Source organism: Ursus arctos, unplaced genomic scaffold (assembly GCF_023065955.2).
Source record: "Ursus arctos isolate Adak ecotype North America unplaced genomic scaffold, UrsArc2.0 scaffold_12, whole genome shotgun sequence".
Classification (NCBI taxonomy): Eukaryota; Metazoa; Chordata; class Mammalia; order Carnivora; family Ursidae; genus Ursus; species Ursus arctos.
Genome location: NW_026622786.1, coordinates 68,824,540 through 68,843,046, shown reverse-complemented (window position 1 = coordinate 68,843,046; position 18,507 = coordinate 68,824,540). Strand labels below are relative to the sequence as shown.

General features: G+C 48.0%; 1 protein-coding gene across 1 annotated transcript; it reads left to right on the top strand.

The window, feature by feature from the left end:
* The first annotated feature begins 8 nt into the window (after positions 1 to 8).
* On the top strand, positions 9 to 17,666 carry NSUN4 (NOP2/Sun RNA methyltransferase 4). The gene is made up of 6 exons (XM_026498184.4): positions 9 to 137; positions 4,207 to 4,550; positions 9,242 to 9,396; positions 12,094 to 12,254; positions 14,577 to 14,701; positions 15,291 to 17,666. The coding sequence occupies exons 1-6, from the start codon at positions 45 to 47 to the stop codon at positions 15,565 to 15,567; spliced, it is 1,155 nt and encodes a 384-aa protein (XP_026353969.2). The 5' UTR covers positions 9 to 44; the 3' UTR covers positions 15,568 to 17,666.
* The last annotated feature ends 841 nt before the right edge of the window (positions 17,667 to 18,507 follow it).

Here is an 18,507-nt window from a genome sequence, read left to right as displayed (position 1 = left end):
GCCGTTGCGGTTCCGGTCGGAATTATTCGGCGGTGCACATCGATATGGCTGCGCTGGTAGTGAGAAGCGTTCGGGACGTGCTGAAGCGTGCACACTTCGCGACCATCCCGCGGAGACATCGCCATAAGAAGAAATGGGTAAGGTCCGACCGGTGGCCCAGAAGGGAAGAGCGACAGCGGCCTGTTGCCGCCGCCCCTCGGGAAACTTCTCCAACCCCGCCACTTGCCACCCCTCTTGGATAGGTTCACCGCTCCCGCCCCTCTGGAACGCCGGCGGCCTCTTGTCCCCGCCCCTCAGGCAGCGTCACTAGGGTCCTCCCTTTCACGTTTGTTACGTCTTCGCTTCTATCCTCCCTTTTATTTCGTTACAAGACTTGGGCTGTCGCTCCCGTTAGGTCTGAGTCCTCCTGACTCCGCCCCTCTAAGTTACGTCATCACCGCCGCCCTCATTCTTTCAGTTATGTCACCGCCCCTTGTTCCCCAGCTCTCGGTTACCTTCCCCTTGGCCCCCACTATCCCTTCCACTTCCCCTCCTCCCTCTCCCCCTCCCTCCCCTTCTTTTCTACCCCGTTCCCCCCCCCTTTCTCCCTCCCTCCATGACCTCTTCTCCGCCTTTCCTCCTAGAACTTTCAGCCCGGCCGCCCTCACCCCTCGAAAAATGTTTTAGCGACAACCCCTTCCTTCCTGGGTCTCCGCCTCCCTCCGGGAAAGGATTCAACCCCATCCTCACCCTCGAGCTGCCTCTGGCGCCCAGGAAAGGTTACAGCGATCACCCTGCCCACACTCCTGGCCTTTCCCCAAACCCAGGCAAAGGGTGCAGCGACTCCCCTCACTCACTGGACTCTCCCCACTTCTCCCGAGACCCTTTCTCTGGCCTCACCTATAGGCCTGGAATTTCTACCCTAACCGCCACGCCCCCCTCCCTACCCCGACCGATTCCCTCCCCGCCCCCACCGCCCCCCTCTCCACCTCCACAGCCTCCGCTGCGCCCGGGGAGATGTTCTTTTGAACCCTGTTCACCACTCCTTGGAAGGCCTTTCTGCCGCGAGCCTATCCTCTCGTGTTCGCCCCCTTCAAGCCCTTGTTTTGAGCGGTTCAGCCTTCTGGGGTCACCCCCTGTTCGTCCACGCAGCCCTTACTGCAGCTGGATCAGTCCCCCGAGAACACCGCGTCCCTGTCCCCGAAGCCCTTGCACTGACCAGCAGACTTACCTCTGTTATTGTGGTGGATACCCTTCAGTCCTGGTAACCAGCCCGGTGACTTCCCCTACTCTCCGTCAACGGCCCTTGGGAACTAGCCCGGTGACTTCTCCTATCTTCCCTCATGGGCCTTTGGAGACTGGCCCCATGATTTCATCTTCCATCACTCCTGGGTCCCAGGGAACTTGCTCCATCATTTCACCTACGCTTACTCATAGGCCCCTGGGAACTGCCCTCATTATTTCACCTCCTCTTGCTCACCGGCCCAGGGAAATTAGATCTGTAGTTTCCCCACCCCTTTCTCACAGGGTTTTAGAAACTGGGCCCGGCATCTCCCCTCTGCTCTGTCCCTGGTCCTCAGGCAGAAGTTATAATGACCCTCCACCTTGCCCAGCATCTTCCCCACGCACTGGCAGCTTTTGCCATAGCCACCTTAAGCCTCCAGACCCTTGTGAACCTAAACCACAGCTTGACCTGCTCCTTGGGAAAAATTGCTGTGGCTCCCCACTTGCTTCTCAGGCAGGCACATCTGGCTCTCCCAGCTCACCTCGGGAGGGCTCTTTTCATTATTCCCATTTTTCTCAAGAGGCCCACATACCTGCCTCTGGTAGCCCTTGTTGTGCCGTCCGCCTACCTGCTGGGAGTACTTGTTCTCCTTGCTCACCCCAGTCCCAGGCTCCCGTGAAGCCTTGCTTCGAGTCTCTTTTCACCTGGGAGACTGGTGGGAGCTCTTGCCTATTTGTAGAGCCAGGCACCACGATTTCTTGTCCCCCCCGTCCCCAGGACCCACCTCTTCCCCTGTCCTCGCACTGTCCTTATTCTGTCTTCTCCTTCCCTTCACCCCTGGGCAACCAGTGTATAGCTCCACCCCAGTCACCCCCCCACAGAAGCTATAACGAACCCCCTCTCCCTACCCCAGCTGGCCCACAAGTGAAAACCCCCAAATCTGCAGAGTTAAAACAACCACGTGCTCTCCACAGATGTCGCTCCCTGATCAACCCTCTCCAGCACACTCCTCTTGACCTGCCCAGGCCCCCTAAGGCCAGTGTCTCTCCTCCACCTCCCTCCTGCCCTTCTGGTCCTTCTTGTATGGTGACATCCATGACGACTTGCTCAAATCCCTGCCCCAAAGAACTTCCCCAAGGAAATGCCTTACCTACTGTGATCCCTAGAACCCTCAAACCTGTTCTCCCCACTTGTCTTCCCCTTCGCCTTCCTTTTTGTCCTGTCCCACCCAATAGTTATGTTCAGAGCACCTCCTGTGGACTCCCCATAGGACCCCCGTGCAGTACCCATATATATTCTGTGGTTCCCCCGACCTCTGATCCCTGCCCACTCCTTGGGCCCCCTCAGTGCCATAAACTGACCATGGTGCCCCCCTGTGGCATCTATAGCACTCCCAGGGGCCCACCCCAACCTCATCGCCAGCCTGTGCCACCTCCCTGTTCCACCCACATCTATTCTTTTATCCCTTTGCGAACACCCTTTGATCCTCAAAGTTTACCTATTGCCCCCCAAGCCCGGGGCCACCCTGTGGCCTGTGATACTGTGCCCTGTGGCCTCCATGTCTACTCTGTGGCTCCTCGAGGCTGCTGCAAAGAGCCCCCCAAGGTTCCCTATAGCTGTCCTTTGCCTTCATCCAAGACTTCCAGCTGTAGCACTAATCTCAGCTGTAGTTCAACTGTTGTTATTAGTGAATGCCAGAGTAGTGACAGCCAGAGCGAGACTATCCACCAAAGCAGAAATCGGAGCCAGAGTGAGAGTACCTACCACTCCAGCAGAAGTCGAAGTCAAAGCAAGAGTCTCCATCCTCAAAGAAGTCAGAGCGGGAACAGGAGTCCCAGTCGAAAGAGGAGTCGGAGCCGGAGCAGTAGTCCCCCCCAAACCATAAATCAGGATAAGAACGAGAGTCTTCAGCGTAACGGAAATCAGGGCCAGAGTGAGAGTTCTCAACGTAGCAAAAGTCAGGGCACGGGCAAGAGTGCCCTCCATGGCAAAAGTCGGAGCCGCAGTAAGAGTCCCCGCCACGGCAAAAGGCGGGGCAAGAGCAAGAGTCCCCACCATAGCAGGAGCCGGAGCAAGAGTCCCCGGCCTGGCAAAAGTCATGGTCAGAGCAAGAGTCCCCGACACAACAAGAAATGAGGGCCAGAGGAAGAGTTGTGACCAAACCAAAGTGCAGGCCAGAGCGAAATGAATAGACAGTAATAGGACTGCCAGCCCGAGCGAGTGTCCCAGCTGTGGCAACAAGGACTGACCCGAGGACCCCTCAGCTGACGTCTTCATTTTCCTTTTAATCTGCGTTAATGCTCTGCAAGCCTGAATCCCGTCCCTCTCTGCTACCCCCCAGAAGTCCCCATTTTGCTGTACACCACAAGGTTTCTAAGAGTTCTCCTTATCCCACCTTCCTGGGCTCTCCCCAAATGACCCTCAACCCTGTGATTCTGAGCATTGTGGTGTCAGTCACTGCATGACCTTAGGTAAGTTACCTTTATCTCTCCATCAAATATGGAAGGTTGATATCTTTTGTATCCCACCCAGCTGTCTGTCTTTTGTGGTGCTCACATAAGCTAGGAGACAAGAAAATGCTTTAGAAGACGGAAGGGCTGTTCAGAGAGAAAGCATCTTTTGTTTTTAAGGCTGAAGCTTCCCCCAGGTTCTTCATAGTTTCTTCCAGCCTGCTGTAGACTCTCCTCAGGAGTCCTATCCTGAGCTCCCATTCTCTTAAGTTCTTCTTACTCCCAGGCCTCAAGGATTGCCCCCTTTCTTGGTGACCCACACATGCCATTGTGAGAGCTACAGCTTTCTTTCTCACAACCCTGAGACAGAAAGGCCAGCTCCCCACTACTTTCTCTTTCATACTTCTTTTCTGGCTGGCAGGCAGGATGCAAAGGCAGGAGCGGGCAGTGGCTGGGTCCGTGTTTACCGCAGGGCTCTGAGGTATTGGTGAGGTCAGGTGGTAGGGGAGAGGCAAGACTGGAAGACCAGTGAGCCTGTTCTTTTCCTTTCAGGCTGCCACAGAGCCCAAATTTCCTGCCACTCAACTGGCTCTGCAGAATTTTGACATGACCTACAGTGTGCAATTTGGTGATCTTTGGCCGTCCATCCGGGTCAGTCTCCTTTCAGAGCAGAAGTATGGTGCGCTGGTCAATAACTTTGCTGCCTGGGATCATGTGAGTGGTGAGCTGGAGCAACTGAGGGCCAGGGACTTTGTGAAGGACGCCTTCTCCCATGGGGAACTGGAGCCCGAGGGTGGCCAAACTCCAGCTCCAACTCCAGCTTCCGGGGCCTACAGCCCGAACCTTCGATGCTTCACTTTTGCCAGAGGGGATGTCAGTCGGTTCCCTCCTGCCAGGTAGGATCTGGAGTTGTCCTAAGTGTCCGCTGGAAGTAGACAGAAAGAGACCCAGCTCTTAGCCTGTTTAATAAGGATCACAATATTGCTGATATTGAGTGCTTATATATGCTAGGTGTTTTTCTAAGTGTTGTGCGTGCATTATCTCCTTTTGTTCTGTCAACAGCCCTCTGACGTAGGTAATAGTACTGTTCCTCTTTTACATTTGAGGAGATAGGTGCAGAGAAGTTAAGGTACTTGCTTGCTTTAGGTCCCTGAGATAGCAGGTGGTACAGCTAGTATTTAGACCCAGGCAGTTTGACCCCAGGGCCTGTCCTGCTCTGCTGCCCTCTATGGAAGATAGCCATCTCTAACTTGCACACTTACTGTACCCTTGACAGTTAAAATGTGTATTATTTACGACTGCTTTCTCATTTTGCCACCCATCTGAGTGAATAGGACAAGTAACCTCCTGGTACCAAAGAACGAGTGAGACTTACCTAGGGACACAAAGTTAGTACCAGAGGGGTTGGTGGTGAGGGGACTTCTGGTCTTCTCATCCAGTTCTCAGATGTATAGGAAGTTGAAGCCCTCATGGAACTTAACGGTCTAGTAAGGAAGACAACAATTAAGAAACTATTTATAATTGTGATAAGTGCTACAAAGGAAAAGTATAAGATGCTATGAAGTTTTATAATTAGGAGATCTAACCCAGTCTTTTCTGAGAAAATGAAATTTAAGCTAAGACCTGAAAATGAGTAGAAATGAAAGCTAGTGTCCTGAGGGTGGGGGTGGGGTGCAAGGCGACAGAAACTGGCACAGAACAGATTTTGGTTTTCTAGGCCATATGGGATTTTGGACTTTTTCTTTTAAAAGAAAGAGGGAGCCATGAAAAGTTTTAAGGTGGGGAATGACGTGACCAGATTTGAATTTTTAAAATTCTGGCTGCTGTGTGGAAAACAGATTGGAGAGGGGCAAGGCTATGTGTGACATATGAAATGGGGATGTAAATTAGTAAGCTTTTGCAATAGTTCCAGCTGCTGGCTTGAGGGCTTAAGGCTGCATGCTTAGGAAAACTAGGGGGTGAGGCTGGAAGAGTATGTGGGGGGGCCATGTGTGGGAATCTTGAATGCCAGGAACTTACAGGTTTCAGAGAAGGGGATTTTCCTGATGGCCCAGGGTTGCTTATAAATGGCTAGACTTGCCAGGGCTGGATGGCTTCAGACCATGCACCATTTAGTCCAAAGTGCTGTAAATTGCCAAGATCTGTTCTAGAGAACCACTGGAAAGAGTTTCTGAGTAGGGAGAAGGCAATAATGCACAGTGGTTATAAGCATGGGCTTTGGAGTCAGGAAAACCTGGATTTCAATTTTGCCTTCATCACTTACTGGACATGTAGCTTTGGATAACTGACCCTTGGTTTCCTTAACTGGAAACTAATCTGGGAAAATAATGGCGCTAGTACTCTAGCTCATGTGCCAGCTGTTGTTCTAAGCACTTGACGTCTATTAATTCCTTTGATCCTCACAATAATCCTATCTGGTAGGCACTCTTATTACAGATGAGGACACTGATGCACAGGGAAGTTGAGGAATTTGCTGAGGCACACAGGTGTTGAGCAGCTGAGCTGGATTTGCGATCCCAGTCCACCTGGCTCTGGACTTTGGGTTCTCCCGCCTCACAGCGTCCTAGTGAGGACTCAGTGCGGTCATGTATCTGAGACACTAGTACAGCACCTACAATATGGCGCTCATGAACAGTATCTCTTACTGGTGGTATTCTTCTCATCAACATTCTGCTTCAGGAAGTTCATGTTAGTAAATTGGGGTGGGAGGGACATAGATTGGGGTGGGGTTGGAGATCAGGTCAGAGGCATTGGTTTTAGGTGGAACTGTGGACACAGCACCACGTGGTTTCCTAAGTTGCCTGAGGTGCTTAGCTTCTACTCAGAGAGGTTTGGGTTTCCTTCTTGTCTTGATAGGTTCCCTATAAATCAAGGGAATCCTAATCTCTCAGGAGGTCAAGGATGTGTTTAGGGAGTCCAGGAATCTCCTGAAATTGTCTGAAAATTTGTTGTGCCTTTTTTTTTTTTTTGAAAGAGGGACTGTAGCTTTCAGCTGATTTCAAAACTGTCTGTGAACCAAAAAAAGGTTGAAATGACACTTTCAAAAGGAAGGAACTGATGAGAATGGGTTTCGTAGATCTGTGCTAGTGCGATAGGAATTCTGTACTTTTCTCAAATTTCTTGTTCTCCCGCGTGAGGTGTGAGGCACACAGTTTCAGGGACAAGCTAAGTGTGATTCGACTTTGAAAATATCCCACCGTAGTCTGAGCCTACTTGGGAAGGTGTTACGACCTCAAACCTGGGGACTGTAGCTCTCGTAGCAGACCCTCAGCAGTGCCGTGTCTCATGTCTTGTCACATCTTTCTCCCAGTGCCTTCCTGTCAGGGCAGCAAGGATCAGATTTCTGTCTCCTTGAGTCTGTCCCCAGTGGCTGAGCTGGGTCTCAGGCAGGAGAATGGCCCTTGACAACTGGCCTGGGAGTGAGAAGTCCTTCTGTGACCATTAGGTTGCTGTCTGTTGTGTCTACCCACATGGTTCCTGCCTGTCTTCATGCCTTGGACTCTTACTACAGTTTTCTCACTTTCGTCTGTTTCTAATTTGTTCTTTCTAGCCTACCTAGCTTTCTAAAACTCTATTCAGGTGATCGTGTCCCTTTCTTTACAAACTTTGGTTACTGCCTGCAGGTTACAGTCCAGACTCCTTAGGATAGGGTTTAAGGCTTTTTACAACCTGGCTTCTATCTGCTTTTCAACCTCAGTCTCATCCGCCTTGTATTTCTACTACAGCAGATTTCTCATTGTTTCTGAAAGGAGCTGTGAGTTTGCCTGCTTCCATGCCTTTTTTGTTCTTTTTTCTTCTCTTGGAATGCTCGTGTTTCTTCCTCCTTTCCTCCCTTCTTCCCTTCCTTCCCTTCCTTCCCTTCCTTCCTTCCCTTCCTTCCTTCCTTCCTTCCTTCCTTCCTTCCTTCCTTCCTTCCCTTCCTTCCCTTCCTTCCCTTCCTTCCCTTCCTTCCCTTCCTTCCCTTCCTTCCCTTCCTTCCTTCCTTCCTTCCTTCCTTCCTTCCTTCCTTCCTTCCCTTCCTTCCCTTCCTTCCTTCCTTCCTTCCTTCCTTCCTTCCTTCCTTCCTTCCTTCCCTCCTTCCCTCCTTCCCTTCCTTCCCTTCCTTCCCTTCCTTCCTTCCTTCCTTCCTTCCTTCCTTCCTTCCTTCCTTCCTCCCTTCCTCCCTTCCTCCCTTCCTCCCTTCCTTCCCTTCCTTCCTTCCCTTCCTTCCTTCCTTCCCTTCCCTTCCTTCCCTTCCTTCCCTTCCTTTACCTAACGAGGGCCTATTTCTTCATCAGGCCTGACTCAGGTAACTGTGAGAGGCACAATTGATGACATTCTTCTCTAAACCCACAAAGCGTTGTGTATCTTAATATGTAATCCAATAAGATTGAGTTCCTCCTATATGCGGGGGGTGTTTCAGGTGCTGGGGTTTTTATAGTGAACAGACAAAGTCTCTGCCTTCATTCTAAAGAGGGAGGAAGAGGAGAGTAGACACACACACACACACACACACACACACACACACACCTGTACATATAAAGTGAACAATAAGTGCTTTAAAGAAAAGTAATGTAACAGAAATAGGAGGTGATGGGAGGAGGGGTGGGGTGCTATTTTTAGACAGAGTAGTCAGGGAATGCCAGTGACTCTCTGATGAGATAACTTTTGTGGAGAGAACTTTGAGGAGAGACTGAGAAAAGTGAGGAATCAAATCAGGGCTGTCCCAGGGAATAGTTTTGTGGGTAGAAAGTCAACCAGCTACAAAAGCCTTAGACTGGAGCGCACCCGGCTTAATTAAGGAAGGACAAGATGGCTAGCTTGGCTGGATTAGAGTGAATTGATCTGTGGGTTGTTTGTTTTTTTTAAGATTTTATTTTTAAGTGATCTCTGCACCCAACATGGGGCTCAAACCCACAACCCCGGAGGGACCTTGGTGGCTCAGTCAGTTCGGCCTCTGGCTCTTGGTTTCAGCTTGGGTCATGATCTCAGGGTGCTGGGATGGGGCCCCGCATCTGGCTTTGCACTTAGTCGGCTTGTCCCTCTTCCTCCTCCTCTGCTTCTCACCCCCACCCTAACGCATGCACTGTCTCTCTTTCTCTCTAATAAGTAAATAAAATCCTTAAATAAAACAACAAAAAAAACCCCACAACCCTGAGATCAAGAGTTGCAAGCTCCACTGACTAAGCCAGCCAGATACCTCTCGATCTGTTTTGTTTTTATTTTTTTAAAGATTTTATTTATTTATTAGAGAGAGAGAGCGAGGGAGAACATGAGCAGGATGAAGGGTGGAGGGAGAAGCAGACTCCCCGCTGAGCAGGGAGCTGGGTGCAGGGCTCGATCCCAGAACTCTGGGATGCTGGAATCATGACCTGAGCCGAAGGCAGATAGATGCTCAACCGACCAAACCACCCAGGCGCCCCTCGATCTGTGTTTTAAATGGGTCACTCTGGCTGCTGTGTGGAGAATGAGTGAGTGAGTGGTCTGAGAAATGCAGTTTTTGCTGAGGGGAACTCAGTAGCCCCTGAGGGCATGAACTTGGTGCCCTTGACTTCCATTGGGTCTCCTGACTTGCAGTTTGATTCTAAGGTGGTCTCTTCTGTTCTAGGCTTGGCAGCCTGGGTGTCATGGACTACTACCTGATGGATGCTGCTTCGTTGCTGCCTGTCCTGGCCCTTGGCCTGCAGCCTGGCGACACTGTGCTTGACTTGTGTGCAGCGCCCGGGGGAAAGACATTAGCACTGCTTCAGACTGGCTGTTGCCGTAAGTCAGAGGGTTGGTGTCTTGGGCAGGGAGGGCTCCCTACCTCACCCAGTCAGGGGCCTCCCGAATAGGATGGGCTCTCTGGTCCCAGGGTCACAGGGGTATAGTGCTCGCTTACTAAGGTGGTGTATTTTTGTTTGCAGTTTTCTCCTCTCTTCCTTTGTCGGTTGGCCAAGGAAGATTGCTGAGCTGAGCAAGGTCTCTGAAGGCAGATTAAACCAGGGCCCTGATCAATCTACACATGACACTTTCATTCCTCTGTATCTGTTTACTTTTGTCTCTAAGATTAAGTTAATTTCCTTGGTCCGCCAACTAAAGCAGTAAGATCTGGCTGTAGCCACCCTTTACAACTTTATGTCACTCTTCCCCAGACTGTGTGTGCTTCAGCCACGTTCTGCCACTGTCTTTTGTTTGAATCAGCCTCCATCTTTTGCTCATGTTCCATTTTCTCTCTAGAATACCCTCCACCCAATCCCAGCTAGCCGGCCTGTAGCCTTTTAGCTTTCAAGCCTCAGCTCGTGTGTGCCACCTCCTGGAAGTCTTCCCTCATGACCTCTGCTGGCCGGTTGCAAAGTGATGCCTGTCTCCTTATGCCCCATGCCATGGCTGTCACCCTTGCAACTCTTAGCACATTAGCCTTGCATCAGAGCTTTACCGGGTATGCATCTTCTCCCTCTTTAAGAATGAATTCCTTGGCGACAGGCCCAAGTCTTATTCATCTCAGTGCTGCAGCCACCAGCCTGGCCCGTGTGCACTGTAAGTGTTCACTTCGGCTATCGACTGGCTGACATCCTGCCTTTAAACAGGCAGTGTTTTTTCCATGGAGACTCGAGAAATATCCAGATGGGGGCTGTTGTTTTTCCACTCACCCTGGAGGTCAGCCAGCCTTCTCTTGCCTTATGCCCTAGCCTTTTTTTAGGGGGGCTGGCCCCTTCTCTTCCAGTTCTCGTCAGCCAGCTTGCGCAGTTTGGGTTAGCTTCCAGCCTCATGGTTGGCCCTATCGGTGATTGCAAGGTACCACATTTGATCTAACCTTCTGGAAGTGCAGAGGGAGAGGAGAAAAAGTGTTGATATGGTTTAATGAGTCCAGTGCAGGAGAGCCCAGCCTCTGTGCTTGGCTGTGCTGATCTGACTGAGTGCTGTGGGAATCCGTGAGAAAGGGGATGAGTGAGGTGGGGTTACTTGGAAGAGGAGGAACTTGAACTAAGAGGCAGGAGAAGGGTTGAGGAGAAGTCATTGAGAATTGCTCTTCTAAGGTATCCTAAATTACCCAGCGCCTTGCCCCCATCCCAGCTCCTTACCCAAGGGAGTCCTTCATCCCAGTGGAAGAAGGCAACTTTGAGTTTCCCTAGTTTAGCCCTCCTATTTTAGGGAGGGGGAAATTGAGTCCTGAAGAGATTAAATAACTTAACTTCTACCTGAGTTAGAGATAGAGCCAGAACTGGAACCCAGCTTTTCTATTCTCTGTTTATGTCCTTCTGCAAATTCCTCCTGAGCAGAGAATCTAATTTTTACTTCTTTAAGTGCCCTCAAAAATTGGGACTCTGTCTTTGTGGGAACACTAAGCTCGCTCATGGTGGTGATCACTCCCATAAGGTATAAGGTATGCACTCTCTAGTTTTTCACCATCGTTCTGCCTTTCCCTTTCACTTCTTGACCCTGAGGCTAGGTAGCTCACCATTTCTCATCAAGCTTGCAGTAATGTTTTTTCTTACAGTAGAGCCAAGAGCAAAGTGAACTATTTCTTGAACTTTGTGTCTGTCACAAAAGGGAAAGTAAAAGATAGCTGGTAAATCAGTTGGGATTAGGTTTGGTCCTATACAATAGAAAATCAATGAACTGGCCCATATAAGAGAGCTGGGATATTGGCAGTCCAGGGCTGGTATGGAGTGTCCACAATCGTCAGGGACTTGGGCCTCTTCTTTCTTTTTGCAACCTATTTTATTTCTGGCTTCCATCCTCAGGATTGCCTCCTGGTCCAAGACGGCTGCTAGAACTCCAGTTATCACATTCAAATTCAAGGCAGGAAGAAAAGATTGGGTAAAAGGGGCACATCTAATTGTGTTAGCTTCTTTTAAACATCTTCCCATAAGTCCCACACAATAATTATGCCTACAACTCATTGACCAAAACTTAGTCATAACTTAGTCATAAAAGGAGGCCGAGAAATGGGGCACATTGTTCCCCTTTCCCTCAAATAAAATTAGAGTTCTATTACTAAGGAATGAGAGGAAAATAAATTTTGGTAAATAATGTGTAGTGTCTGCCAAAGATGAAGAGAGAGACACATTTCAAAAAGTAGGAGAGAGCATACTTATATAGAAATATTCATACTTTGTCTACTTTATTTATTTACATATCCTCTCTGGCCTGCGTTTGTGGTTGCCTTTGTAACCCCTGCTCTAGAGTATTTGGTACTGTGCCTTGTACATAATAAACATTTCTTCTCCACTTGCCTCTGCCCCTGGGGTCTGCATTGATTGGCTATGCCCAAGAATTGGTCTGACTCTCCATCAGCACCATTGCTGGTGGGATGTTTCATGGGGGAATGGCCTTGAAGTTTCTTTATTCTCACAGGCATAAAATGTCCCTACTGCCCACAACCATCTGTCGATTCAGTGCAACCTCTATCAAGGTTCCAATGGTATTTTTTTTCCAGAATTAGAAAAAACAATGCTAAAATTTATATTCCCACAGGCAATCTCGCTGCCAATGATCTGTCCACTTCTCGAACAGGCAGACTACAGAGGGTCCTTCACAGCTATGTGCCTCAAGATATCAGGGATAGAAATCGAGTTCGAGTCACCTCATGGGATGGCAGGAAGTGGGGAGAACTGGAGGGGGACACCTATGACCGGGTGAGTGATTGCTGACCTGAGACATCCAGCTAGCCAAATCTGGCCTTCCCAATCCAGCTCCAGGCTTCAGCGGGTAGGATCCAGCCCTCCATATTTGAGGACGAAGGGCCATTTCTGGACCTGGCGAGCTCTCCATGGGTGATTGGGAGAACACAGCCATCCTCACAGTCATTGGTAGTATCTTCATTAGAGACAATTAGCAGGAAAGAGTTTGAACCTGACTGAGTGGGAAAAGGGTTAGTAGACTTATTTTACTTCTCAAGTCACTTGGTTGCTCAGGAACTCTGATTAAAATGGGTATGAATAAAGTAATTTATTTTTGAATATTAGTACAGCAGATGGTGCAAAATTCAGAAGGTGCAAAAGGGTATCTAGTGAGAAGTATGCTTCCCTTTTACTCCTGTCTCACAGCCATCTCCTTCCTTTCCCCACAGATGACCATTATTTATATTTTCTACTGTATCCTTAAGATCTATCCTTTGTGGATATACAAATACAAATGTGTGTGGTTTGTTTTTTTTTTCCTTTAGAGAGAGTGTGTGTGCATGTGTGTGTGTGAGCAGGGCAAGGGGCAGAGGGAGAGAGAGAATCTCAAGCAGGCTTCACACTCAGCCTGGAGCCCGATGCAGGGCTTGATCTCACGACCCTGAGATCATGACCTGAGCGGAAATCAAGAGTCGGATGCCTAACTGACTGAGCCACCCAGACGCCCCAATGTGTGTGTATTTTTGAAAAAAGGAGTGGTGGTGTATTATTCTATTTGAACTTTGTAGTCATTTCATTTAATAACGTACCCTGAGGTTCAGTCCTTTTCAGTTTTATGCTTTTTGAGTATCATTGCTGGATTTTGACAGGGGGTAGTAAATCACTCCCTGTGGAGCTTATGTCGGCTTCATTTCTACTGGTAATGCGGGAGAGTACTGTGTCCTCATATCCTGGCACCACTGGTGTAATTAAACTTTTGAGGTTTTGCCAAACTGATAGCATCTAATTTATATTCTCTTATTATGAATGATGTTGAAAGTCATTTCCTATTTTTAAGTTATTTGCATTTTCTTTTAATTGGCATGTTCTTAAAGTATTTATTAAAATGTATACTTCTAAAAATACAAATGTATCGCTATTGTCTCTCTGTTGTCATCTGACTGGTTGATCTAATCTGTCCAGTTCTCACCATTCTGCCTCAACCACTCTAAGAAACTGAAAGACCAAGGCTTATAGAATCTGGGAGAGGTTTAAGAGGCCTGCTTCTTGCCTGTGTAGGAATCCCCGATTCAGCTTTTTTGACTTGGAGACAGCAGAACAGAGTGGGTAGAGCATGACCTCTGCTGTCCACCTAACTTGTGTCTATACCACAGGGCTGCCACTTACTGACTTTTGCAAGGTACTTCCTCTTGCTGAAATTTCAGCCTCTTCATTTGTAAAGGAGGGAATGTTGCTATGTAGGATTATGCAGATGATTCGTAGAGAGTATTTGAGAAAGCATTTAGCATAGTACCTGGCCATGAAGATTCAACGCCTGGCTATCATCGTTCCTCAGCCTGTGCTTGCACGCTTCCATTATCATTAATTTACTTGGAGTTTCTGCTTAACTAAAATTCACAGATCTCTTCCATAGATGATTTCTTTGGGAACATAAATATAGGACGTTTTCTTTTGTTTTAATTTTTGTTTTTGTCTTTTGTGCCTAGCACAGAGTACAGGCTGTTAGAGAACACACGAACGATTTTATATTTCTCACTTTAAAACTTTTCCATATTGGATATGATGCTTCAGCATAAAATAACTTTGAATCCTGATCCTGTTACTCAGTGTGTTAGCTACCTTCTGGGCATTCTGTCACCCATAAATTAGATGTTTCATTCAAATAGCTAAGGACGGAGCCAAGGACAGAGCCCTAAAGCATGAAAGACTTCTTTCTAGGAGCACCTGGCTGGCTCAGTTGGTAGAACACGGGATTCTTGATCTCAGCGTTGTAGGTTCGAGCCCCACATTGGGTGTAGTGATTACTTAAAAATAAAATCTTAAAAAAAAAAAAAAAAGACTTCTTTCTAGGTCAATATCAGTTATTTAATTGTAGTTATTTGGGTATTGGCTTTGGCTTTTTGACCAGCCATGAGTATACCTAAATATACTGTTTTCTCACTCATTAGTTCACAGTTTTAACTGGTTGCTACCCAGTTAAAATGAGCAGCTTTGTCAGGCACTCTGCAATGGAAGGATGGGCAGAGGGAGCACTGTGGGGAATCTCTCAGGGCAGGGGCCTGAGGGACAGAGCCTGTAAGGAGCTCCAATACCGTACCCTTTACCACTTCTGGGCAGGTGCTGGTGGATGTACCCTGTACCACAGACCGCCACTCCCTTCATGAGGAGGAGAACAACGTCTTTCAGCGGTCGAGGAAGAAGGAGCGGCAGATGTTGCCTATGCTTCAGATGCAGCTGCTCGCGTGAGTAACAGATTTACAAATCCTCGGGCCTTTGCGCCTCAGTGCTCTGGGGGGGCTGGTCACCTGGGGGATTAGAAACTCTTGCCACAACCATTGCCCACAGAAGGGTCCTCAGACCAAGGAACTACCTGGAGGAGACAGACAAGATAGGAAGGTCCTCTGGAACATGAAAACGCTATGGTAGGACACACATAGGGTGGGCCGCCCAGATTCATTTACGTTACCTGACCTCCATGCTAGTCCCAGTTCCAGTGAGTAGCACGAGTTTGAAAGCTAGAGAAAAGTTACTGAAGTCAAGGCTCTGTAGGGCTGGTAAGGATTCAGTGCATAGCTAGCATCCGAGTTTGGATCATCACCAGAGTCAGAGTTCAGGGGATTGCTTCCGGAGGAGAGCCTGTGGAGTAAGGCCGGGTTGCTCTCTGCTTTGAGAATGCCTCTTCTGGTGGTATCTCTGTGGAAGGGACTTCAGAGGCTAACACAGCTGCCCATCCCACAGTAGACTCCACTATCCATGCTTCCAGCTCTCCTTGTTGCCCTTCTGCTCCTGGAAAGCTCAGTAGTCACTGTTTTTCTCTCTTTCTGGTTTCAGGGCTGGACTCCTTGCCACCAAACCAGGAGGGCATGTTGTCTATTCCACCTGCTCACTCTCACACTTACAGAACGAGTACGTGGTGCAAGGCACCATCGAGTTCCTGGCCAATCAATACAGCATCAAGGTTCAGGTGGAAGACCTGAGTCACTTCCGAAAGCTTTTCATGGACACATTTTCTTTCTTCCCATCCTGCCTGGTTGGGGAGCTGGTAATCCCAAACCTCTTGGCCAATTTTGGGCCTATGTACTTTTGCAAAATGTGTAGACTGACATAGCATCACCCTGTTCCCGAAGTCCTGGTGTAGGAGAGTCAAGGGTATACTCCCGTAGAGGCTCCAGAAGCTGAGACTAGTGGCAGAAATGCACTGTGGGTCCTATCTCCATCCTGTTCAAGTCTTTCAATAGACAGTTTTCAGCGTTAGAAAGTAGAGGAGTTTTTCTGTCCTGCTGTCCAATTGTGGAGCATCAGCAGGTTTCTAACTCACTTATTGTGCCCCCCTCCCCCCATTTCTAAGCCTGTGCTAAAGGTTCCTGCCCTATTAAGAGCTTAGAGGGAGAAGCCAGTGAGCAGGCCCACACTTTAAGCTGTAAACTCAGGAAGAAGCATTTAGCCAATAAAACTGTTGAAGCTCCATACAGCTGGGGCTGTAGTTGGGTCCTCCTGTCAGTCCAAGTACTGTTAGTGCCGTTTGTACCAGCTGCTAGTATTGAGCACCAGCTCCAAGGACCCCAGCTCCCAGGACCCCAACACCCAGGAACTCAGCCTGGTGGCAGACCTCTGGTTACAGAGCACCTCTCACACTCGAAGTGAGTTCTAGTGTGATCAGTCTTCAGCAGCCCATGGGCTCAAACAAGCCTCCGTAGTTCCTTCAGACAGCCCACGATCTAATTTAAGGAACAAGCAACTAACAACATTAAGCCACTCAGGATAATCTGCTTACTTGCACGGAGACAGCTCTCCCAAGCTGCATCCTTGCAGCGGTTCCTCCTGTAGTCTGCAGCACTGCTCCGCCCTGTGGCTGGGACGCTGCCACCGCAACAGGGCTGTGATCCTCTCCTGTGTGTTTCTGCCGTTGTTCATTCATGTAGCAAGTGTTCCTGGAATTCCTGTATGCCGGTAGCCAGGGAGCTGTTGGAGGTGTGCTGGCAGTTGGGACAGTGGGGGATGAGACTCCTCATCCCCCTTCGTGGCAACTCTCCTCCTTTTACTTTCTGAGCACCTAGGCATCTCCTGATCTCTTTTTCTGTTGTATTATGCTTTTTGTTTTGTTTTTCTTGTTCCTGGTCTGGCTGAGCTCTGGTTCCAATTGTGTGGCCCAGCCCCAAATCCCTCAGAGCTCTTCCCCAGCAGCACAGGGCCTCCCCTCCCTGAGGGTGTGAAGTTTGGGGCAATATTACATCATTGCAGACTACATGCTAATTATGTTGTCTTTGTAATTCTAACATAAAGAAGGTAATCCCATAATGGCAGGGATATTAAAAATTGCTTATGGTCACTTGCAAAATATTGCTTTTTTTAATTAAAAAAATTTTTTTTCTGAAAAACTGGTCCTTGTGCAGAAAAGGGAGCATAATTTTAGAATACTCGTGTTCTTGGTTCTTCCCACTTTCTTTATCCCTCCTCTTCCTGTCACTCATTTTGTTCTTTATGCCTTTCCTGCTAATCCTTGTTTTAGAGGTGTCAGCTGAGAAGGATTTTGGATAAGGTTAAGCCTTCTCTTTTCTTCAGATTTGCATTATAACTGAGGGCCCTGGAAGATTTTTCAGACTCAAAGTTGAGTGAAGCTAGGAAGATGGAGCTCCAGGGAGCAGGACTTTAATTAGCCCCCATGTGGGTATGTGGCCCCTGCCTACTGTTTACCTCAGTATTGACTGAGGCTAGGAGACCTTAGGTGCCCGAGTTTCTGCCGTTGGCCTTCTGGGTATCCAGCCTGGTGCTAACTGAATGCTAAGCAGTGCTAATCCAAGATTGGGTCTCCTGCCCCTGGGGTCCCAGTCTGACTGGGGACAGACTGACTCAGGTTGGAAAAGCAAAGAACTACTTTGGAGAAAAGTTTGATTATCTCCTGTAATTGAACATTTACTTATCCTATGGCCCAGTTATCCCAATACTAGGGATAAATCCAAGAGAAACTCATACACGTACACCAGAAGATTTGTACAAGAATGTTCATAGCAATCCCAAAGGAAATGCAAATGCCCATGAGCAGCGGAGTGGACATATAAACGAGTATTCACACAATGGAGTATTATATGGCTGTCAAATGAACCACAGTGACACAAAACAACATGGATGAATCTTTATAATAAAATATTAAATGAAAAAAGTTCAATCCCAAAAGATTAAATGTAGCATGATGCCCTTAAAAAAAAAGGAAAACTTATAAAAATTTGTTATTATTTACATACAATATAATTGATCAATTTTAAATGTACTGTTTAATGAATTTTGATAATTATATATAATAATATAATCACCATCACCATCAGAATATAGAAAATAATTCTCACTTCTAAAAAGCTTCCTTGGGGTGCCTGGGTGGCTCAATCGGTTAAGCAACTCCCTTCGGCTCAGGTCATGATCCCAGGGTCCTGGGATCGAGTCCCATATCGGGCTCCTTGCTTGTCGGGGAGCCTGCTTCTCCCTCTGCCTGCCGCTTCCCCTGCGTGTGCTCTCTCTTGTCAAATAAATAAATAAAATCTTTTAAAAAATAAAATAAAAAGCTTCCCTGTGCTCCTTTGCACTCAGTCCCCTTCCCCATCGTTGGTCCCAGGAAATCACTGCTTTCTGTCCCTATAGTTTAGCCTATTCTAGAATTTCTAATGTGCCATTCAAAGTCTGAAGCTCCCCTGATGACTCCCAGGGTCACTTTCTTTACTGTTTTACTTGTGGTAAATAAGTAAACTTACTTTACTAATGGTTTCTAACTGCCCTAACTGGTTATGTGTGTCTGGCTTAATTACATGGCCAGAGTAGCATAAAAACCCTTCCGGGAACTTCTAATTTGAGCTCTTCCAAAGCCAAGATTCCTTACACAGATCATGGTGATTCAAACAAAAGACAGAATGTTTTGTTCCACATCATTGCCAATACTTGGTATTGTAAGTTTTAAACTATATTCTAGTGGGTGTCTCTGAGTATGTCATCGTGCTTTTAATTTGTATCTCATGTTTTAGAGTTCAATACAACTAAGAATTTAAAAACATTTTTAATG